At 57.1% G+C, this 23,429-nt stretch overlaps 1 protein-coding gene across 1 annotated transcript in view; it reads right to left on the bottom strand.

The window, feature by feature from the left end:
- The window catches only part of SHANK1 (SH3 and multiple ankyrin repeat domains 1), a 44,138-nt gene that overhangs the window by 8,758 nt on the left and 11,951 nt on the right, over nucleotides 1-23,429 (bottom strand). The window contains 10 exon segments of the mRNA XM_027079101.1: nucleotides 7,955-8,073; nucleotides 8,510-8,578; nucleotides 9,348-9,428; nucleotides 9,727-9,862; nucleotides 10,441-10,565; nucleotides 10,776-10,858; nucleotides 18,349-18,375; nucleotides 18,842-18,917; nucleotides 19,096-19,209; nucleotides 22,978-23,171. Coding sequence (XP_026934902.1) covers nucleotides 7,955-8,073; nucleotides 8,510-8,578; nucleotides 9,348-9,428; nucleotides 9,727-9,862; nucleotides 10,441-10,565; nucleotides 10,776-10,858; nucleotides 18,349-18,375; nucleotides 18,842-18,917; nucleotides 19,096-19,209; nucleotides 22,978-23,171 — 1,024 coding nt within the window.

Genomic DNA, 23,429 nt, shown 5'->3' on the forward strand with positions numbered 1-23,429 from the left:
TCCTTCCCCAGCCTCTGCAGGAAGGGAGAGGGGTGTGAAGGAGATGGAAGGGAATTCTGGAGTAGGGAAAGGTTTCTGAGTCCTGACAGCAGCAGCAGGGAGAAAGAGGGGGAAAACGTCAGATTATCAACTGAGCCTGTCTGCTCTGCTTCCCAAGCCGATCACTAATCTGGGCACTTTTCTCCACCCCTGCTGTCACTGCCCAGGTCCAAGTTACCACCACTGCCTGCCTAGATGACGGCAGTAGCCTCTTCCTTGTCTCCTGGCTGCCCCCCTTGTCCTGCCACCCATTCCTGGTCTGCTTTCCACGCAAGAGTCAGAGGGATCTTTCTAAAAGAAATTCTGATCATGTTATTGCCCTGCTTAAAATCCTACAGTAGCATCTCACATCAGTTAGGAAGGGATCCGAGTTCCCAAGTCTGGTCTTCAAAGCCCCCTGCGGTAGACACTGCCTGTGCCCACCCAGATCTCCTCAGCCAGGATGCTGTGCCCATCCCCAGCCACTGTGTCACCTGCCTGCAACACTTGGCTGCCCCTTGCTCTGAAGAATCATTCCCCCTCCAAAGGCGTTGACGTGCCCAAGCTGTTCCATGCCCCCACTTCTGGGAGCAGCCTGCAGCCAACTGACAGGAAGGTCTAAGGAGGGATCATCTCCATCCTGCAATTCACACTCCCGAGCTCCCCAAGGGACCAGGCTGAAGGCAAACTCCAGTGGGGACCAGGGTTGCTGACTTTCTCTGCAGCCCATCCTGTCTCCCCCATGCCCTTACAGGTTCCCCCTTAGGAAATCGTTGTCTCAAGCATCCTTATCTCAGGCTCTGATTTTAGATTAAGAATCACGGTGATTTAAGACACCATGTATGATCTAGCCCTTGCCTATATCTCCCACTCTGGTCCCACCACACCCACCTTTTCTTGCTCCTGCAGTGCCGCAAGGTTCATCCCTGCTTTAGGACACTTACAAGTCCTGGATCTTCTCTCTGCAATGGTTTCCTCCCGGTCATCACCGATTCCTTTCCATCTTTATGTCCTCTGCTCAAATACCCCTCCCAGTCACTGCCTACTGCATTTCCCTGTCCTGTTTTCTTCATAACACTTCTCTCACTTCTTGCTTACTGTCTGTCTGTCTTCCTGGCGAGAACATCAGCTCCCTGAAGACACCAGACATTATCCCAGGCACCGTGGGTACAGGGTCAAGGGCCCACGATACTTTTAGGGGAAATGTTTTAATTTCTTTTCAAATAGGAGGGAAAAATAATTATAATTCAGCCTGGATAATATTCAGCTTTGCATCAACACAGTCATAAAACTTTGGCTTTTAACTTTTTTTTTTTTTAGGAAAGAGGGGCAAAAAGTGCCAAAGGCCCACAGAAGTCATAATGCAACCTTCCTGAGGGCAGTGACTTTATCAGTCTGGTTCACTGCTAGGTCCCCAGTCCCCAAACAGGCCTGATGTTCTATAAGCTTGTTTCAAATGAACAAGCCAATGTCAGGCACTCTCGGGCCCCGACTCCCCTGCTTCTGCCAGGTGCCCCCACGTGTCTTCCTTCTCCGTCTTTGAGACCAGAAGTTCATAGAAAGGAAGGCCTCTTTGGATGGGGTCCCCACTTTCGGGGTGTGACCCTAACTGCCCTCACCTCCCCACCACGCCCCCTCCTGTCCCCCTGCTCTAACCACTCCCAGTTCTCTGAATTCCCTGTGCTGTTTCTCGCTGTTCCCTCTGCCTGGAAAATCCCTTCCCCACTCTCTGCTAAGGGAAAACTGCTTGTCCTCCTGGCCCCCACCCTGGCCTGGCCACCCCCTTCCTCTAGCCCTGCACTTCCTAATCCAGGGGCCACTAGCCTTTCAGATGTACATTTCAATTAATTTGAATAAATTTAAATAAGCTGAAGTTGAAAACTCCCTTTCTCCATCACACTGGCCACATTTCAAGTGTTCAGTTGTCACTCATGGCTGGTGGCTGCCATACTGGACAGTGCAGATGGATAACATCTCCATCCTCACAGAGCGCTCTAGCGGACAGTGATGCTCTAGACCTTCATAGAATGCACCTGTGCTACCCCTCTCGCTGCCCTCACCTTGGACTGGGACTATTTCTGTGTTTGCATCATTCATTCATTCATTCATTCCACAGATATTTATGGAGCACCTGATTCATGCCAGGGGCTGTTCTAGATGCTGCAGATGCAGCCGTAAACAGAACAGACAAAAGTCCCTGCCCACGTGAAGGGCAGGCAGACCATAAACAAAATAAATTAGTAAAATACGACGTGGGTCAGATGGAGGTAAGCGACAGAAGAGAGGGAGACTATAATTTAAAATCAGGCAGTCAAGAAGACCCCGCTGAGAGGGTACAACCTGAGAAAACTCCTGAAGGAAGCAGCCAGGGATGTATCCAGGGGAAGAGTATTGCAGGCAGAAGGAGCAGCAAGTGCAAAGGTCCTGAGGTGGGAGTGAGCCTGCTGTGTTCAAGGAATAGTTAGGAAGCCAGTGTGTCTGGAGTGGGTGAGCCAAGGGCTGAGGGGTGGGAGATGACATCAGACAGCAGGGTGACACTGGGTGGGATCTGGTAGTTCCAGATGTCTCCTCCCTGGAAAGCCTTCCTCCTATTACTCTGCATCATCATTTCCTCCACCTACCCTAGGTTAGAGTTATTATAATTATTTGCTTACTTGTTTATTGTCTGTCTCCCTGGGCACGTAGCCTACCCAATACCCATCCTACTCTTCTTCTTTGGTAAGAAAACCCCCATCTTATTTGGCACCTATTGAGAGACTACATTTCCCAGCCTCCCTTGTGGCTAGGTGTGGTCATAGGACTAAAGCCGGCCCAGATGCACAAGTGGAAGTGTTGTGTGTTACTTCTGGGAAGTCTCATCAGAGGTAACCCAAGAAGCAACAGTGTGCCCTCCTTTGCACTTCTGCCTTTTCACTCTTCCTTGTTCCTGCTACCTGGAATGCTGGTGCAATAGTTGGAGCTCCAGCAGCCTCTTGGACTACGAGGTGACTTTGTGGCTAGGGTGAGAATTCTAGGTCTTCAAGACCATGGAGGCTGCCACACCTGCCTCAGACTCCCTACTCCAGACTTGTTCAAGACGACAGAGATATAAGCATTTGTTTGTTCAAGCCACTGTTATCTGGGGGTTTCTCTTATATACAGCAGAACCCAGTTCCGCAAAATACCCCCACTCCCCCGCCAGTGTCAATTCTCTAAGGGAGGTAACTTTGTTTGGCTGGTTCCCTCCTATACTCCCAGGGCCGAGCAGCAGGTCCAGCACATAGTAGTTGCTCAATAAATATTTGTAGAATGAAGGACACCTTGACAAAATGGGGGGAGCACCCTGATGATGTAACCCTAGTCCTGTTCCTTTGAGAGAGTGATGGGGAAGGATCACAGTGACAGGGGAGGGGTCAGAGCGATGGGGAGGGGATAGAATAACAGGGGAAGGGTTAGAGTGATAGAGGAAGGGTTCCCTAGCTGAAGAGGGTCCAGACTCAAGGGAGAGGCGTCATATTGGCACACTGGCAGAAGACCTTCTAAGTGGAAAAGAGGAATCAAATAATGCGTTAGCTTGGCACAAGAGGGATCATAGTAGCAGAGGAGATGTCTGACTGACAGAGGAGCCATAACGGCGTCTGAGGAGGCTAGGAGTGACTGCCTGAGGGTTGGACGGACTCAAGGTGAGACAGGCTGACCTCCCTCAACAAACGGGGAGCGGTCTCTCCCGCGCAGAGGGGGCAGCCAATCAGAGTCTGCCAGGTGCGTGTCACGTCACCAACTGCCGGGCAGACTCCTCCCCAGCGAGTTGACCAGAGGTCCCGCCCTCTTCCTGTGCCACCTCGTGGGTCGCTGTGGGTCTGGTGCCTCCATGGCAGAGTGCGCCCTGGTGCCGTGCACAGGCTAGAGGCTGAAGATGGGCTGGGAAATTCGCGTTAGGGAGCCAGCCCCCGGAAGGGGTGAGGGGGAAGATATCGGAGGGGGAGGCACATGGAGAGACAGAGCAAGACAAAGACAGAGGTGGGGAGACAGAGGCAGAGATGGGGCTCCAGAGGTGTAGGGGAGAGACAGGAGGGGACATGAGACAGCCATGGGGAGAGAGAGGGACCCAGCAAGGCAGGGAGAAAAAGGCAGTCCTGAGAGATTCTGCCATGGAGAGGGCCAGAGCTACCCTGGGAGGTCCAGACATGCCCCGGGAGGGGAAGAGGCAGAGGATGCGACCAAGATGATATGGTAAAAATAACCAGAGGGAGAAACTGAGTCCAGAGAATGGCTGAAACCAGAGCCCAGACCACCCAGACCAAGATGTGGGAGGTGGAGATCAGGGGAACCCCCTCCAGGGCGGTCAGTCACCAGGTAACAGACAGTAGCCAAGAAAAGCAAAGCCACGCAGAGGGGAGGACAGACAGGTGAACTGCAGAGCCCTAGGAGGAGACAGAGCCCAGGAGGGGCCTTGACCTACAACGGATCTGCCTGGGGTCTGCACCCTCACTGTTGGTGCAGAGGGTCCTCCCAGCCCCCCTTAGGTTTTACCCAGAGGTGTGTTTTTCAGGGAGGGTTGAAATCTCTCCATTCTTAAGTTTTCAAACAGTGGCATCTTGCACAATCTTTTGCCCTGTCCACTGTGGTGCAGGTCCGTTAAAAGGAACCTGGGGGGCCACACTGGGCTTCCACACTACCCGCTTGCCCCCCTGGTTTAGGTGCAGTGGAGTCCAAGTGGGAGAGTGAAGAGGGGAGAGAAGCCGAAACAGATGGGAGATGGAGACCCAGATGAGAACAAGACCACCCACTGAGAGAGGCACGGAGATGCAGGAAGGTCACAGAGGGGTCCCTGTGTTGACTCAGGGGTTGAGAGAGATCAGGGTGGCTGGTGGGAGGTGAGGGCAGAGATGGGGGCAGAGAGAGCCCTCAACATGAGAGGGAGGGCTTGGGGGAGGCCCAGGGACAGACCCCAGGAGGGAGAAGAAAAGGGGAGATGACCACTGGCCTCCAGGATCCAGAGGAAAGGGAGGCCCCATGAAGACCTCAGGTGTTTCATTTCTAGGAGATGGGGGCAGGCTGGCAGCTGGTTATACTATTGGCCAGTGTCTGGGCCCACCTGGGGGTGTCTTTGGAGCCAGGATCTTGTCTGTCCTGTAATGGAGGTTCATGCAGGGAGGGGCTGGCACCCTGGCAACCTGGCACTTGCTCGGTACTCCACGCATTTGTTGAATAAATGAAAACAGGACTGGCCTTAATCTGTTACTAGAGACTCCGTACCGAGCCTGGAATGTTGTTGTGGGGTCTCTGGGGCGCAGGCGGGGGTCACAGTAGGGTCTCCCGTTTGTTATTTTATGGCATGGGGAGGCTCACCATTCCTTGAGAGCCTCTGTACTAGAAGCTGATCTCATTCAGTCCTCCTAAGAACCAGCAAGATTGGCTTTACCCCTATGTTACAGACCAGGAAACTGAGGCACAGAAAAATTAAAAGCGTGGGCCGAGCGACATAGTAAGTTGGAGGCGGTCAGGCTTTGGAGGCAGGTTTGCCTAGTCTACTGCCCATGTACTTTTTTTTTTTTAGGACAGGACTTTTTTTTTATATATATATCGGAGTACAGTTGATTTACAATGTTGCATTAGTTTAAGGTGTACAGCAAAGTGATTCAGTTATTCAGTTTTTCTGGTTCTTTTATATCATAGGTCATTACAAGATATTGAATATAGTTCCCTGTGCTATACAATAGGTCCTTGTTGTTTATCTATTTTATATACAGTAGTGTGTATCTGTTAATCCCAAACTCTGAATTTATCCCTCCCCCTTACCTATGGACATTTAATCCTTACACCGACCCTGGGGGGAGGTGGGCACGGAAGATGACCCTAATAGGCCCAGAGATGTCAAATTCCTCGCAAAGCCAAGGATGGGTGTGAAGTGATGACTCCTGCATGCAGGGCCCTCTGCCGAGCCCTGCAAGCACCCTCTGCCTCTAAATCTAGGAGAAATTCTAGGAGTCTCGATACAAAATCTGCCACCTGCATTTTTGGCTCTTGTAAAAGTACTAGGGGGCTTCCCTGGTGGCGCAGTGGTTAAGAATCCCCCTGCCAATGCAGGGGACGCGGGTTTGAGCCCTGGTCCGGGAAGATCTCACACGCCGCGGAGCAACTAAGCCCGTGCACCACAACTACTGAGCCTGCGCTCTAGAGACCGCAAGCCACGGCTACTGAGCCCGCGAGCCACAACTACTGAAGCCTGCATGCCTAGAGCCCGTGCTCCGCAACAAGAGAAGCCACCGCAATGAGAAGCCCGCGCACCGCAACGAAGAGTAGCCCCCGCTCGATGGAACCAAAGAAAGCCTGCGTGCAGCAACAAAGACCCAAGGCAGCCAATAAATAAATAAATAAATAAATAAGTACTAGGCCTTCTAGAATAGGTGGTTGAGCCCTTAAGAGGGCTATGGATAGATTTCAGGGGGGCCCTGCACGCTTACTTGGATGGGGAGAAAAACCCTACATCTTTATTTTCATTATTCTCCAGCTAAAACACAACATTTTCTCAATTAAGGATGTGGGCAACAGCCGTCAGTCTAAGCAAAACCTGTGACTGTATCCCCGACAGAAATCACAGGTATTTCTGTATTCTTCATTGCAGAGGCTGCAGATTTCTCTAAATAGTGTTTGTGCTTCTTAGGACTTCGAAATTAGAGTGGTCAACATCCAGCACCAGATCCTTCTGGCTACCACGGTGAAGAAAAGGCACCGACATTACCATATCGCAAATTTTGCTTTCAAAAAATATTTTGATAACTGTATTTCGGCGTAACTGGCTTCTTCTGCTATCTTACGTATTTTTTAAAATTTTATTTTTGGTTCAAGGGGCTTGTACCCTAACTTCATCCACTCACGAGAGCTGAACTCTGGGCTCGGGCTTGCACGGCGCTCGTGAGGGTACACCCTTCCACTGTCACTTCCCGGGGTTATGTACTGTTCTTGACCCTTACGAATTATGTTTTATTTTATGCATTTATAAGCGTTATTATGAGGACTATGCCAGCCTGCCAAAGGGGTCCATGGTCCCGCAAAAGTCAAAGCACCCAGTTTTAGAGTCAGTGGTCCCTTGGTCACCAGTGGTGGGTGTGGCCTGTAAAAAGAGGGAGTCAGAGGGTGGGGTCAGAGGGCAGGGCCTGGGCAGAGAAGAAGGAAGTGCTGAGACAGAGGTAGGGCCCCGTGTGGCCTCTGGAGGGGGGAGGGGGGAAAGCTCTGGCAGGGCTGGTGGGGGGATGTGTCCCCAAGAAGGGGCCCAGTTCAGTGAGGAGGGCAGCCAGGAAGGGACCAGCAGGTCCCCACCCGAAGAGCCAGGGCCGTGGCTGGATCACGGATCCAGTTGCCTGACTGCCTGGGGTTGAAATCCCGGCTCCCTCTCTGAGCCTCAGTTTCCCTTCTGTATCACAACCGAGTGTACCTCCCAGGATGATTCCAAGGAATGAATGAGATGAGCCACGTAAAATCGTAGTGTCAGAAATGTGATCAACACCCACTATAGGTTAGCAGGCAGAGCGCAGACAGAGATGATAATTAATATTTTAATAACTACCACTTGTTGAGCACCTATTATTATGCGCTGTGCCTGGGCCAGGGAGCGCCATCCATGACACCGTTTTACCTTCCCTGAGACCCCTGAGGTGGGATGGAGATGAACAGAAAGAGCTGGGCAGGAGAGGATGGAGAGTGGAGGGAGGTGAGAGAGATGGGATCTGGGGGAACAACAAGGAGGAAGAGGATGGGCCGAGAGGAAAGGGGACGCCCAGAGTGGGGAGAAAGGAGGGAACCCCAGGAAGCGCGGTGCCCCGTAGGACGGGCATTTAACACGGGGGAGTCAGGAAGGATTTGCAAGGAGAGAGGTAAAGGCTCCAAGTTGCCCTGTGCAACCCTCAAGCTTCCTTCCCCCGAAGGGCCCGGTTCCCCAGACGAGGCTGCCTACCTCAGTGGCAAAGAAGCCCTTCGGTCGGTGTTTGCCCAGGGACGCGAGGCCACCAGGCCCAGGACTCTCACTTGCACTGATGGTCTGCTGAGCGGCCGCCAAAATTTCATCCAGTTTGTCTAGGGGGAGGCGGAAGAGGGACGGAGAGCCAGAGAAACGAAGTTTGCTTTGGCCTGGCGCAGAGACAGAGCTGCCGGGAGCCCATTCAGTGTCTTGTGTGAACCAGAAAAGGGCACCCGTGTCTCCCTCCCGGTGGCCCGACGGCCCTGCTCGGAGACACAGTCTCCAGCCCGGCAGGCAGGACCCAGCGATGGGAAGGGGTGAGGGCGGCCATCGTGAGAGGGAGGATGGAAGGGAGGCAGAAGGTAGTGCGGAGAGGCTCAAAGCAGGGGTGGGAACTCAGCCTCATGATGGCTGGGGCCAAGCTGAGGCGTGAAGGTGATCAGTGCGGGGGTGGCTGAAGGGGCGCGGGCCTGGAGAGGGGTGGAGCGGCTGCGGCACCCCAGGCGGTGCGGGGTCGGGGCCTGGGCAGCCCGGGGAGCGGGGCCATCTTACTGAGAGCCATCTGATACACGGTCCGCTTTTTCTCCACGCTGGGCACCGGCGCAACTTGCTGCTCGTACTCTGTGGGCAAAGGAGGCGGATGAAGCCCAGGGGCGCCCCGGAGGGCGGGGCGGAGCGGGCTCGGCCAGCGGGCGTGGCCAGCGGGCGTGGCCAGCGGGCGTGCGCAAGCGCGAGTGGGGCAGTGAGGGGCCGGGATGGGGGAGGGGCGAGCCCGCCGGCGGGATATAGGGTCGGGGGCCCTCCCGCCAGTCCTGTGCCCACTCACCACTCTTCTTCTTCCAGGGCGAGACTAGCCCGGGGGAGAGGCAGTAGAGGAGCGAAGAGTTAGGACTTCAGGGGGAGGCGAGGGGCCCCCTTTCTGGAACGCCCGCCTCCCTCAGGGCCCTGGGGTGAGGGCGGTCGGCTAGCTGCCTGATCCGCCCCCGGCAGGGGAAACAGCCCCGTCTGGAGGGAGGGGCTCGCCTTCCTTTCTGTTAGTGGGAGTGAGGGGAGCTGGTGGAGGGAGAGATGGAGAATGGCGGTGGGGTTCAGGTGGAACAGAGCGAGAGGGGCTAGAAAGGAAACAGGGACCCGCAGAGAGGAACGTACGGACGCAGAGAGACCCCGACACAGAAACAGATGTAAGAGGACGAAGGACAGTCGGCTCTCAGACGCCCTTTCCCAGCGACGCACACGCAGGCCAGAGACAGTCTGACCCATGGACGGGGGGACAGGACCAGGACGAGGACCCCTGGTCACTAACAACACTAACAAACTCAAGGGACGGTCCAGCCTCCCTCTGCCCCTTTCCGTCCGCAGCACCTGGGCCCCAGCAGCCCCGCAAGCTCACCCAGCTCCTCCAGCTCTGAGGTCATAGACTTGGACCGCAGGGAGATGGTTGGAGGCGGGAGCCGCTTAGCCTGCGGCGGTGCTGGAAAAACGAGCGGGATCAGGCATCAGCACCCTGGAAGGAAAGCCCGTGACCTTCCCCCCTGCCCGTGCACCACCGCGGAGCTCTGGCGCTCCCAGAGCTCGGAGAAGAGATGCCATCCGCATATGCATGTTGAGCCCTCACTCAGTTCCTCTCCAGAGGTCCTGAACCAGCAGCCCTGGGGGAGGGAACGCTGCTGGTGGTGGTGGGGACCCTTGGGCCATTAGGGCTCCCTGAGGATTGAAGTCTAGTAGCAGTGGGGGACCCGGGCCTGGCCACACGAGTGGGGGAGGAGCACCTTTCTTATGCACAGCCTCATCCATGTCCGGGTGCCTGGTGACCATCACCACCTTGACCATCAGCGTGTTGCCCCCCTGGCGGATCATGTTCACCACCTGCCGGTGGCCGACCTTCACCACATTCTGCCCGTTCACCTGTGGCACAGACACCCCCCAGAGCACACCCAATAGGTGAGGGGAGGGATGCTTTCCACTTCAGGGTCCCCACCGAAGCGGCCTCCTCCTGCCTTGCCCTGTATGTGGCACTGTCGGTCACCCTTCTCTCCCCTTGACCCTCCTCTGCCTTGCAAGCCCCCAACACTCTGTTCCTGTAACTCTCCTGGCCTCAGGGTTGGGGAAGGGGCTGGGCCCACCCTATTTGCCTCTCTCTCCCTCCTTGCCCTCCAGCATTGTGTGTGTGTGTGTGTGTATGTGTGCAAGCGCGTGCCCTGGGGGGGGCGGGGAACAGCTCTGTCATCTGAGATACTTCAGAAAGGCTTTCAGATGGAGTCACTGAAGAAGCAGAGGCTGGCTGCGGGGGGGGGGGGGGGGGGGGTTTGGGAAGCTTTGGTGCCAAAGGAGAATCTGGACTTGGGCAGCCGCATCCTGGCATAGATCACGAGGGGGTCTGAGGATTTGTTGCTAGGGGCCCAGAGGAGAGCGCGGTGTCTGTGGAAGGTGGGCCAGGGGTAGGGTCTTTGGAGAGGCCTTTGGGGTTGGGGGCCGGGACTCACCTCAATGAGGAAGTCTCCCATTCGCAGTCCAGCTCGCCATGCCACGCCACCCTCGTCCACCGACTCCAGATACTGCAGCGCCGGGAAGGCCGGGGTGGGGGTGAACTCCTCGATGGGGGTCTGCGCTGCAGATGGGGAGGAGCCGGCGGGGTCGGAGGGGAGGGGGTGGAGAGGCCGAGCAGGGGATGGGGCTCAGACCCAAGTCACGGAGGCCTCACCGTAGCTGTGGGACCAGCACCCTGGGGTGGGGTGGTGGGCAGGCTGGGGTCCCTTTCCCTGTCTTCCCCCCTGGGTCAGAGAGCCCTTCCCCCGTCCCCTCCCCGGCCGCCACTCACCCTTGGCCCCCCGGAGCACGAACCCAAACCCCTCACTGTCCTTCTTCTGCAGCAGAACTGTCTTCTCCTTGATGATGTAATCACTGGCGGGGAGGGTGGGGGAGGGGCAGGGGTGGGGCGGGTGGAAAAGGGATCATGAGACCCAGAGCCCGTGCCCCACCAGCCACCTGGTGACCTGAGCCCAAGCTCCAGAACCAGTCATCCCCGCTCCGAGGAGCTGCCTCACCCACTCCACGTGTGTATGCTCGCAGCAGCCCTGACGAGCCTCCCCCTCAGAGCCCAGAGCGCTCGCTCTCCCACTCAGTCTTTCCTCATTCATCCATCCGTGCTTCCATCCACCCATCCATTCAGCAAAGCACAGTGTGAGGAACGGGGAGCTAAGCTGCCGGATCAACGGACAGCCTGGCTGGAGGCCCTGCTGGCCACTTTCCGTCTGTGACCTTGAGCCCACGCCTTCAACCTTTGCGGCCTCAGTTTCCTCATCTATAATGCGGGGCAATAACAGGCTCCACCTGATGGGGTCGCTGTGGAAGTTCCCTATATATAGTACACATAGTATTCGGCACAGGGCTGGGTACCGTAGCACATGCGCAATAGAATTCATGCGCTGTCTTCGTTCGGTCAAGTCTTTTGGTCTAGAGGACACGTGTTCTTGGATAATACCTCTCCCAGCTCCTTGACCATATATATGCTACAGTACCAACTCCCCAGGTCCCCACACGTATTGTAAAATTGCTTATTCAGCAGTGTCCAATATGGTGCCCACTAGCTGCCTGTGTCTATTTATATGCAAATTAATTAACAATTAAATTGGAGAATTCAGTTCCTCAGTCTCACTAGCCACGTTTCCAAGTGCCTGGCAGCCACATGCGGCTAGTGGCTACCACGCTGGACAGCACAGATACAGAACATCTCCATCGCCGCAGAAAATTCTAGCGGACAGCGCTGACATCTACTTCCCGGTATATCTCAAATGTACCTCTTTCATGCAGTCGGTAGATTCTAGCAAAATGCAAACTGCGTGTGAATATGTGGATGGTCCCCAGTAAGGCCACCAGAGCCCACCAGCACATTTAGGCAAGGCTCACATACCCAGCAAAGTTCAGTTAAACGCAAACCTATTCCGTGTATCTCCACAGCCGCCCGGGGCTCACTCAGATAACAGCCCCAAACCCTAGACGTCACCACTGCGTACATCAGGATTACACATCCATTCCATTCCAGGCACCCCAGTATGCAGCAGGAATACCCAGACGCCCTGGCTCCAGGCGCCTCAGAATACCCACAATCACCCCCACCCCAGAGCCACCAGAACACGTGCCTCGCTGCGTCTTGCAGTCAGGTCAGAAACCCGGCCCAGCACACACACAGACCCCCTCATCGTACCCCAGTAATATCCGCGGGCCCTAACACACTCCAGTAACAGCCAAGCACGCTCCCTGTGCACTCCAATTACCTACCCCCAGAGACCTGGCAGAACAGCCCTCCACGGATACTCCAGTATATTTCAGTAACACCCCGCCACACCCCAGTACGCTCCACTAATAACTCCCCTTCACTTTGATCTCGGTGTGTTCCCAGAACACGCCCCCTGAACATAAACCAGCACACGCCAACAAAACGTAAGGTGCTCCTACTGTGCTTCCGTGCCACCCTCCCTCCACACACACAGGCACGCCGGATACTCCCACGACCCCCCCTGACATCCACTGTCAAATCCATACGGCGGTACCGTAGGGACGGTGTTCTGCACATCCCTGCTCCCACCCTCCTCGTTATAACCCGGTGGGTCCAACAGCAGGCATGCACATGTAGACACAGCCCACAACTGCCCTTGCTCAAGGTTCACGATGGTCCAGCAAACCCGTCTACACCATACCCGCTATGTCTTTCTGACCTTATATTCAACCCAGGGACCAGCCACCTTTGTAGCTGGGTAGAGGGGATGTTGGAAGAGAAGGAGGGAAGGGGTTGAAAGGGACGGGGGAGGGGAGGGGAGGAAAGAGGCAAAGAAGCCTCCAAGAGCGAGTGGACAGGGCTGACAGGAATTGGTTGAGAAGTCAGAGCTACCTACTCCTGACCATGAACGCTGTGGCATCCTCGTCCCCACCTCGGTGCCCACGGCGTAACCTGACATGCTCCTTCGAGCCCTCGTATCCTTGCTACCCCCATAGCCCTTCCAGATCTCCAGGGCCCCCCCAGTGGCCAGTAATGCTCTTCAGATCCCCTTTAGTCCTCACTTACAGCAGTTTCGCTTGCCTTCATGCATGCCACAAACACCTGCTTTCCCCCCAATTTTCCCCTGCCCCCGGAATCTCTCACTCACACATTCTCCTCACACTTCATACATAAACCTTCCCCAAACATCCCATCCCCCGATACAATTCAACAAAACTCCCATATCCTTTAGATGCCAAGAAGAAGCACTTGCTATGTGTGAGGCAGTATTTGAAACCCCTCATGGGTAAATGACTTAATTGTCTCCCACAGTCAGCCTCTAGGTAGCTGTGTGTACCATTTCCACTTTACAAGTGAGGAAACGGAAGCACAGAAAGGTTAAGCAACTTGCCTGAGCTCACACAGCCAACAAAAGTCTTCAACAATTCCCCAGAAAATACCTGGGTCACTCAGTAGTAATACGCTCCACTCCACGGCACCCAGATACCCCAGCACAGAGACATCTGTCCCCAATTCACCATGCACGTGCCCCTCCAGTGCCTGAAATTTATCCCAGGCTATGCCAGTAACACAACAAGGAGTAACATCTATTGAACCACTGCTGAATGCCAGATGGCGTTCCAAGCACTTTGCATTTATTTATTCACTCAGTCCTTACAACACCCCTGGGAGGGGTTGACTGTTATCATTCGCGTTTTATAGATGAGGAAACTGAGGCACGGAGAAATAACTTGCTCAAGTTCGCACCACCAGAAAAATGTCAAAGCCGAGATTTTAATTCCCCGCAGGCAACCCATATACCCCGATAATATCCAAACACCCCCTGACCATCGAAGCACCCCCTCTGTCCTACCCTCTCAAGTCTCCCCACCCTGGGCATATGCCTCTCTCCTTCCCACGAATTTCTCACACAAGTCCCAGCTCTGTGTGGTGTCTCTCATCCACCACATTCTTCTTGAGCTGCCTAATGGCCCTCTTGTCCTCACAGATTCCTGCAACTCTGTACTCCTTCTCCCCCACTCCTGTGTATGCCCCCACCTCGCTCTGCACCCCGATCCCCCCTCCTCCAAACCAGCTGGAAGCTCCACAGGACCTAACCCACCCCCCATCAGCCCTCACTTCCACAAGCCCTCATCACACCCCACGGGGCCCTCCCTCCACCTCCCAAATTGCCCTCACACACCCCACATCCTCTTTCCCAAAGTGTCTTCCATTGATTTCTGTGACCTCCTGGGCCAGGCCACCTCCTCTCAGGCCACCTCTCCCCCTCCTTTGCCCTCCTCCCTCCCACATCCTCTCGAGCCTCTGTGCAGAACCTCCACTGTGTCCCCTACAGCATCCTAGGTTTCCTCCATACTCCCCAGTCCCCCCCCTTCCATTCTCATCCGTGGAAGCCTCCTCCTACTTTTACATCCTCAATTCACTTCATCACACACCCTTCCTTCCGCCTCCTTTTACTTGCAGCTGCATTTCATTTACATTCCCTGCATCCTCTGTCTGTGCTCTCCCTAAACTGCCTAAATCCCCACCCCCAAATTCTCTTCACATTTCCTGCATTGCCTCCTTACCCCATTTCTCCGCACACTCTACACCCGCTCTATGCTTTGGTGTTCCCCATTTCCCCCCACTTCAGTGTCCCCCCGCCGCCGTTCCATTCTCATCCTGTCACCCTCCTACCCAGACCCTCTAACCCCACCCCTGCCCTAGTGTTCGCTACCCACGCAGCACCCCATTCATGCGCCGTACTGCTGACTACCTGCCCTGCAGGAGCGCGCACAATGCTCTCCCCCAAGCCATCCCTCGGCGACCCTGAGCGGCCTCTGGAGCTCAGCGGCCAGCTCTTGTTCACCAGATCCCACACACAGAGACTGCAGCAGCATCGACTCCCTCCACCCCCACCCTGAAGGTCCCTCTCACACACCCAGCATCCCACAGCCCAGAGCCTGCTGCTGTACATAGCGCCCCCCTCTGGTACTCAGCCCCTCCCCGCGTACCATCTCCACCGGCCTCTCCAGGGCCTGCACACGGGCCCCCACGCGGGGAAGCCAGCCCCCTCCCATGCTGAGAAGCGGCACACACAGGCAGATGCAGCTCCCGGTGCAGAAGCTCAGCCGTGTCTCAGCACACGTGCCCCATACAGGCATAGACCCTCAGGGGGCAGGGAGAGGGGCGCATGGGGATGGAGACACACGGAGTCACTGGTGAAGGGGGGGAGCTGTCGGGGAGAGGACAGGCCTGGCAAAGGAGGGTGGGTGTTGGGAAACATAGCCGCAGTCCCTGGGACAGACCCCCCCCCAAACACACACAAACACACACGAGTCCCTAGACAGCCTTGCTATCGCTCCAAGTCACACACAGTGACAGACGCCGTCAAACACGGACACCCAGATAGACACAGTTGGGGGGTGGGCTGGGAGCCCACCATCTCTCCATTCCTCTCTCTCTCTCTCTCTCACACACACACACACACACACACACACACACACACACACAGGGCTGCAGGCAGGCACACACGCACGCACACCAACACAGCCACAGGGACACACGCACAGTCTCACAGTGACACGCAGCGGAAAAAGAGGAGGGGAGGGGAGGGGAGGCCGGGGGCGGGATGCGTGTGTGATGGGGGGGGAATGACTGTGAATGGGAGAGAGGGGTATGAATGGGGGGACTTGCCAACTCCTTGAAGGGGTGTGGGGATACAGGAATCAGAGAAACGCGGGCCTGGGGTGTAGGTGCCTGAGCGGAGGGCTCCAGAATGGGGGCGCTAAGGGTGGCAGGAAAGACAAGTGGGGCCCGAAACCCGGAGTGGAGTCCGTTTGGAGGGCCTCCCTTGGAGGAAGGTCTTGGAGGAAGAGCTGAAGGGGGCCTGGAAGGGCCTGCGAGGGGCCTGGAGAGTGTGTGTGTGTGTGTGTGTGTGTTGCGGGGTGCTCGGGGAGAGAGGCCCAGGGAGGGGGATGAGAAAAAGAAGGGTAGAGACAAGGGGGCCGGAAAGGCTTTAGTGCTGAGAGAAGGTTAGGGGAGAAGGGCGGAGGGGGCGGCTTGGGGGCGGGGGAGGAGTCCCAGGGATGGGGGATTAGCGGCTGGGGGAGGGTCGTCACAGCGGGCTGGGGCCTCCTGGTCGGGCCGCGGAGAAAAGGGGCGGCGCGCTCCGTTACCTGTAGATATACCAGACGCTGCGCCGCCGGGGCCCCAGGGCCGGCCAGCTGGAGGAGAGCGCGGGGGGCGGCTGCGGCAGGGAGCCCCCACCGGGTCGGCCCCCGAGACCCCCGGCGCCGCCGCCCGCAGACAAAGCCATCGCCGCCGCGGCCCCGGCCCCGGGCCCGGTCCCGGTGCCGGCCGCCCCCGCCGCCGCCGCCGCCGCCGCGTCCCCGTCCCCGCTCGGCCGAACCCCCGTGTCCGGGCCCCCAGGCCCCGCCTCATGCTGACCCGCGCCGAGAGGGGGGAGGGGGAGGGGGCGCGCACCCTCCCGCGGGAGGGAGGGCAGGGCCGGGGGCTCACATGCCGGGGGGCGCGGGGGCGCGGGGCGCGGGGTCGGGCCGCGGCGGGAGCGAGAGGACCGCGGACGGCGCCGGCTTCAGCACCGCGGACAGCTCCGGAGGCGGGCGGCGGGCGCGAGGCTTAACCCCTTGCCGTCCTGCGCCGGGCGGTGGAGGGGGCCGGGCAGGGGGGAGGGGAACGTGGGGGCCCCCTTGGCGGGAGAAGGGGGAGGGGCGAGGCGCGGGGGGAGGAGAAGGGGGAGGCACTTCCGGTCTGGCCCTCCCCCTTAACCCTCCCCCCTCCAGAGCCCTCCCGCGCAGGTGCAGAGCGAGGGAGAGGGGGGAGAGGGACGCACAACATCACACAAGATGCCTCGCAACCGCGTGCAGGGACGCGCGGACCAAGCCCCACTTCCCAAGCAGGGACAACAGGGTGAGGGAGACTCCAGGAGGGGACACACAGCCCCCCACCGCAGACAGACACACAGTGCACCCCAACACAGTCTGGAAGGGCCGGAAAGGGAAGGCCAGGACGTTCAGACTGGGCGCCAGAGCAGTGAGAGACACCCCTCCCCCCAAAGAAGTCCAGGCGGAGGGACATCCACAGTCCACGGCTCACACGAGAGCCGCAGACCCCCAGGGAGAGGAGAGAGGGCAGCACAGGCTAGGAGGACTGTACAGCTCCAGCTGGGACACGGGGTCACAACACAGGCCAGGGCACCCCAGACAGGGGGCCGCAGAGCAGGGGGGGAGGCAGGAGAAGGAGAAGCTCAGACACGCCGCAAACACAGCAGCACATGCCAGCGGGCACGAGAGTGGAGGAGAGAGAAGAAAATGCACTTGACGAGACAGAGCTAGAGAGAGGAGAAGGAAGTAGCTGAGGGCAAGAGGGACCGCCCCCATCCAGCTGTAGAGCAAGCGACCCCCAAACCGAAGCCAAGAGGAGACCCAGAGAGACACTGACAGAGACACGAAGCAGAGGCTGATGGGAGACTCCGGGTGGGGTGGGGACCTCGATACTCACCCAGTGCCCAGAGCCGGAGACGTGCCAGGCAAACACGCACAATGGTCAAGCGCCTCGGACACTTGGGGCGCAGGGGGGGACCCCAGTCCCGCCCTCTCTTCTCATATTGTCATTTCTCCCTCCCCCCCAACATCCATCCCCACTGGCCAGAACACAGACACATAGGTTTGGACACATTTAATGGAAGGATGCTATGAACAAGGAGACCCTTCCCTGGATTAGGGGGAGGGGTGGGGGAGGGGAGGATTCATCTTTCAGATGCCCAGTTACGACCATCCCTCCCCCACAGCCTTGCCCTTCTGGAAGCTCAAGCCCTGGAGTCCTCCCCTCTTCTGCCCTCCCCTCCCCCAACACCCCAGGTCCTGAATTCCAGATCAGACAGGTGCAAATGCATGCACACGACTTTATCTGTTAATGCGCACACACAGTGACATGCATGAAGAGGGACAGGCATGTGCAGAGAGCCCCCGTCCACATGTGGTAAGCAGGACATTGCTGGAAACACTGGCCCTCATTCTCAGACACACAGATTCAGGGAGATGTGCAGAGCCAGCCGCACGATTAGCCACAATCGTGCCCCCGTAAATGACAGCCACAAACGCGCCCATCTATACAGAGCAGGACAGACCCTCTCGCTGTCACGGGCATATGTGCAAGGCTAGACATCTAGGGGCCTCCAGCCACACATGCACACAGACACGTGTCATGCACACCTACAGAGACACACGGGCAAGAACACACTTGGGGAATCCGTACAAGGATGCTCGTCTGTGTAAGACGTTCACTCACAGGGAAACTTCAGCTCCGGTGGTGCACACACACATCCACACAACCCCCAGGCACCCCTTCCTTCCCGTTCCTAACCCCACCCCCCCTTCCCCTCCCCTCTCACCTCCCTGGGCCAATCCCATCCATTAAGCTTCCGAAGCAAGTCAGCCAGCAGCCAGGGAGGGGAAAGGTGTCAGTGTGCCTTCTCCCCGCCCCCACCCCGCCTGGCCCAGCTCTGCCCGCCCCCCTCCCTACGCCAGCACAGGATGCAGACACTTCTGCTGCACAGGACTGCACAGAGATGTGGCACATAAAGGAGACCAGAGCCTCCAGCCAGCCATACACACGAGCTCCCTAGCCCCCCAGGCGTCCCCACCTCGCCCCGATCCATTTCATTGGTCTCTGGCTACACCAGAGCTGGGCAGTCTCCGTGGCTGCCAGGGACGGTTTGGGATTGGGCTATGTAGTCTGAAGCTAAGTCTGCCTTCCCCCACCCCTGGATCAAACCTCAGAGGGAACAGATGAGAAAGGGGGCTTCGAGGCGGTGGAACTATTTAAAAGGTGGAGTGTAAGGGAGTGGGGGTTGGGGGGGCGCCCGAGGGTGTAAGGACATTTACCTTGGGGCATCAAAGCTGTCGTAGGAGCCCACGGTATAATGCCGGAATAGTCTCTTTGCCTTGTCACTTCGGCTTTCTGCAGGGGGACAAAGGATGACCTTGGACCTGCACTCTGGAAACCATGGGCCCACCCCCTGGGGTCCTGGCCCAAGCCTTCCCATCTACCTCCCAGCACCCCACCCCCATCAGGAGGGGGAAGGGAAGGGACATGAGAACCTAGAGTAAATCGGGGACAATTGGGGGTTCCTCGTTACCTTGCTTTGCCTCCTGGGAGCGGTTGGCCACCTCTTCCAGGCAGTCAGAGGGGAACCAGCCGATGCGACCTTTGACCTGGCCTTCCCAGAAGCCTCCTTCCCCGATGCTAAGCACTAGATGGGGAGCAGGGACATAGAAACATTTCTCATTTCTGTGCTGCCCACACCCCCACCCGCTCCCAACACTTGATGCACAGCATTTCCAGAACTCTCAGCACCTAGCACAGAACCTGGCCCAAGGGCATCCTTAATGAATGTCCAAGGAAGGGGGAGATGCAAATCATGTCGCTTCTGCATCCTAGCTTCCTGGACCCAGTGGGGACATCAAAATGGCACTGGGGAAAGGGCTGTGTCCCATGACGTCATCCTTGGAGGCTAGGGACACGTCCACAACTGGTTCTCATCTCCCCTGGTGACCAGTCACAACTCAGTTATTCCAAAATTTCCCTAAACCCTCCTCGGCTCCTAGGTCAAGTTCTACACCCCCATCACTGCCCCTGCCGCCTCCTGCAGCCTCCTTGCCACTTAATCTTCTGTCATCTGTTCCCAGACCCCTCCTTCCATTTCTCTTTGCTTCCCCTGGCTCTAGAAGGGACAGTAGAGTCACCTCTTTCCTTCTGTCCACCGCTCGTTACTGGAGGCCACTTCCTGCCACCCTCACCCCTTAACCATCAAGCACACGTTGACCGACAGCAAAGATGGGCAGCAGGGGCAGCTAATGTTTATCCAGCTCTCACTCGGGGCCAGGAGCCTAAGTGTGGGGGGGAACACTTTCATTCACCCCATTTTACTGGTGGAGAAACTGAGGCTCAGAGAGCTGAGGTCAACTGCTCAAGGTTCTGCAGCGCGCAGTCGACAGAGCCTGGATTTGAACACGCCGCTGTTTCCAGAGCGGATATTTTTAGTCATTCATGTTTTGCTACCTCTCTGTTCCAGCACTTCGCTGCTGCTGTTTCTATGATGATGAGGGCGACAGCAACAAGCCCGAAGTCATCCGTCTCTCCAGCATCTTTCACAGCTCTGTTCCCACTCGGCCCTTCACATCCTTTGCTCACTTCATCCTTACACCTACCTGCTAGGTAACAACTGATTTCCCACTTCAAAGATGAACTTGAAGCTAGAGCATAACGACCTCTTGCCCAGGGATGGCTCAAGCCACGCTAGGATTGGGGTTGGGGCCATCTGACGCTTTTCCCTGCACAAAACACCTCCTCTGAGAGGGTCTGGGGAAACCACATGGAGGAGATGCTCAAGGTCATGGAAGGGACCAGGAGATGTGCGTCAAGGCGTCTGGGTTCTGGGCTAGCTCTGCCACGTCTGGCTGGGTGGTCTTGGAATCAATCATTTGTTCACTGAACAAATACGTATTTAGTGCCAGTCAGCTAGGAACTGGGTGGGGCTGTTGGACACACTAAATGTGGTTCCTGCCCTCACGGAGCTTCCAGACTGGCAGTCATTAGAGGTATAACTCTCCAAGTGACCCCATGATTGGAAATTGAGGTCAACGCTTGAGGGACAAAGGAAAGGGTATTTGGAGAAAGGCCAGATGGGAGTATATAAATCCGACGGCAAAGGGGGACCACGAAGGTGTCTCAGAGGATGTGACATATAGGCTGAGACCTGAAGGATGCTAGGAGTGGAGGAGGCAATGAGAGGAAGGAAAGGTTTTCCAGGCAGAAGTAACAGCATGTGCAAAGGGTTCGTTGTGGAAAAGGACTTGGGGGACTTCCCTGGTGGCGCAGTGGTTGAGAGTCCGCCTGCCAATGCAGAGGACACGGTTTCGAGCCCTGGTCTGGGAAGATCCCACATGCCTCGGAGCAGCTAAGCCCGTGCACCACAACTACTGAGCCTGCACTCTAGAACCCGCGAGCCACAACTACTGAGCCTGCACGCCACAACTACTGAAGCCCGCGCACCTAGAGCTCGTGCTCCGCAACAAGAGAGGCCACCGCAGTGAGAAGCCCGCGCACCTCAGCGAAGAGTGTCCCCTGCTCGCTGCAACTAGAGAAAGCCTGTGTGTAGCAACAAAGACCCAACACAGCCAAAAATAAATAATAAATAAAATAAATAAACTGAAAAAAAAAAAAAAGGACTTGGGGCATCTGAGGAATGGAGAGGAGGATGTGGTCCCTGGAACCCTGTGGGTGAAAGAAAGAGTAGGAAGAGGTGAGGTTGGTGGGCGGGCAGAGGAGGGGTTCGCAGGCCAGGCTAAGGCGCTAGGCTTTGGTCCTGAGAGCAGAGGGAACCTGCTACCTTGTCGGGCTGCGGCAAAGCTCAGTGACATTGTGGATGTGGCTGTGCTTTGAGGCAATTAAGCATCTTTTAATGAATGGAAAGGATATGAAAACAGGGAAGTGTGTAGAATTGCTGGGCTTGACATTCAGAAAGACACATGGAAGATACAGCCCATGGCCCTCTGCCTGTGCGAAGGTCCCTCACACTTGGCCTCAGCTTCCCTTTCTTCTTTTGCATCCTTCAAAGCACAGACCTGACCCCACCCCCCCACCCCCCCCCCCCCACACAAATACACACACCCATACACTCGCTCCCCAGGCTCGGTGCCTCCAGAGGCACTGCCCCTGCCCCCCCCACAGTTAACTCGGGCATTTGGTCATTCATCCATTCATCCCTTCACTCAGCAGGTGCGCACTGAGGCTTCCTGTGTGCTGGGTCACAAGACTGGGCCCTGGTGACCCAATCCCTGGTGACATGTGACCTTGTCTTCGGGAACTCAGGCGATAGGGAGACAGACTACGAAAGAGATGCAGTTACACAACCTGCCTGATACTCTGATCCCCGCACATGCTTCAGGGCCCACTTAAAACTCTGTCTCCTTTGGGAGGACACCCCCCTCCCCCAGCTTCCTCGGTGCCCAGGGTCTCTCTCTTCTAAGTGCCCGTAGTGGGGGTCGCTTATGGTAATGACAGCTGGCGCTCGTTATGTGAGAATCATTGTTCTAAGGGCTTTACAAGAACTGACTCTAATCCTCCCATCGTACAGACAAGGAAACTGAGGCCCAGAGAAGTCACTCACCTGAGGTCGCCCCGCTAAGAAGTGGTGGAGCTGGGATTTGAACCCGATCAGCCTGGCTCTCAACCACTACGCTACTTGTCTCCTCTGCAAGCCTAGAATCAGGCAAAGAATTGCTTCCCCATCTCGAATTAACTACTGCAGGGCACTTCCTGTCTCCAAAGCACCATTCTGTCCAAGAACATGGTCCACGGCCCTGCGAGGGGCGAAGTCTGCACGTGGGGGATACCGGCATGGTTTTACAGATGAAGACAGGAAAAGTGAAGAAAGGCAAACCCCCATGACAGCGGCCGCTATTTAGGGAGCCCTCAGCACGGACCGGGCTGCGCACACTGGCCGTCTCATCAGAGTACGAGGAGTTAGGCACCACCCCGTGTCTCAGGTGAGAACTCCTGGCAGAGGCAGGAGGTAGAGGCAAGGCGGCGTGACCTCTCTCTCCAAACACGATAGCGGGAAAGACCCTGGGCTCAGCTTGGGGACCTCAGGCAAGTCATGTCACCCACGCGAGGCTCTGCTCCTTCAACTGTACGATGGGCTCCTGACAGCTGCCTGGAAGGGCGATCGTGAGCGAGATGGGACCTCGCAGGGGAAGCGCTCCGGCCCTGCCCGCCGGCGTCAGCTTCCCACAAATGGTCATCGCCCCTTTCTTGCCTGGACACCGCCTCCTGATGGCCTCATCCCAGCTACGCTCTATGCTCCTCCGAGGCGGAAGGGGCATCTAGGTGTCTCTGAGTGTCCGGCGTTCACTGGACATTCTAGGTGCTGGAGACCTGTTTGTCAGTGACCCTTCCTGAAGGCTTAGTTCGCCTGCCTGCCCCGTGTCCACAGCCCCGCCGGGCGCTGCCCCTTTACCTTTGATCTTCTCGCCCTTGCTTAGGGAGATCTCCCCCTCGGCTTGGGCCTGGTAGGACTTCACAGCCATGAAGGAACGTCCGGGGACCGCTGAGTAGAGCTTCCGGCGTCTCCCGCGGCTGCCCAGGGAGCCCCCGGGGCCCCCGGAGCCCCCGGTGCCCCCAGCTGGCCCTTCCCGGGGTGTCCCGCTGGAGCTGCGTACACAGAGGGTGTGAGAGGCAGGGGAGAGTGGAGGGAGGGGGCACCTCTGGGAGAACAGGGGTCCTTGGGTCGGGGCAGGTGGAGCATCCGAGCGGGAGGGGGTCTGAGTGCCTCTTCCAGCTCTGGCGGCCCCAGGGAGAGAGGGCACCTGGGGGGTCCAGCCCGGCTCCAGCCCTCCTTCCTGCCTCCTGGCTTCCGGCTCTGTCCCCTCCCACGGTCCTGCATGCCCTGTCTGGTGCAGCTTCCTGAAG

This window comes from Aethalodelphis obliquidens, unplaced genomic scaffold (genome assembly GCF_003676395.1).
Source record: "Aethalodelphis obliquidens isolate GAN/ISIS:26980383/991018 unplaced genomic scaffold, ASM367639v1 scaffold43, whole genome shotgun sequence".
In the NCBI taxonomy this organism is placed as follows: domain Eukaryota; kingdom Metazoa; phylum Chordata; class Mammalia; order Artiodactyla; family Delphinidae; genus Aethalodelphis; species Aethalodelphis obliquidens.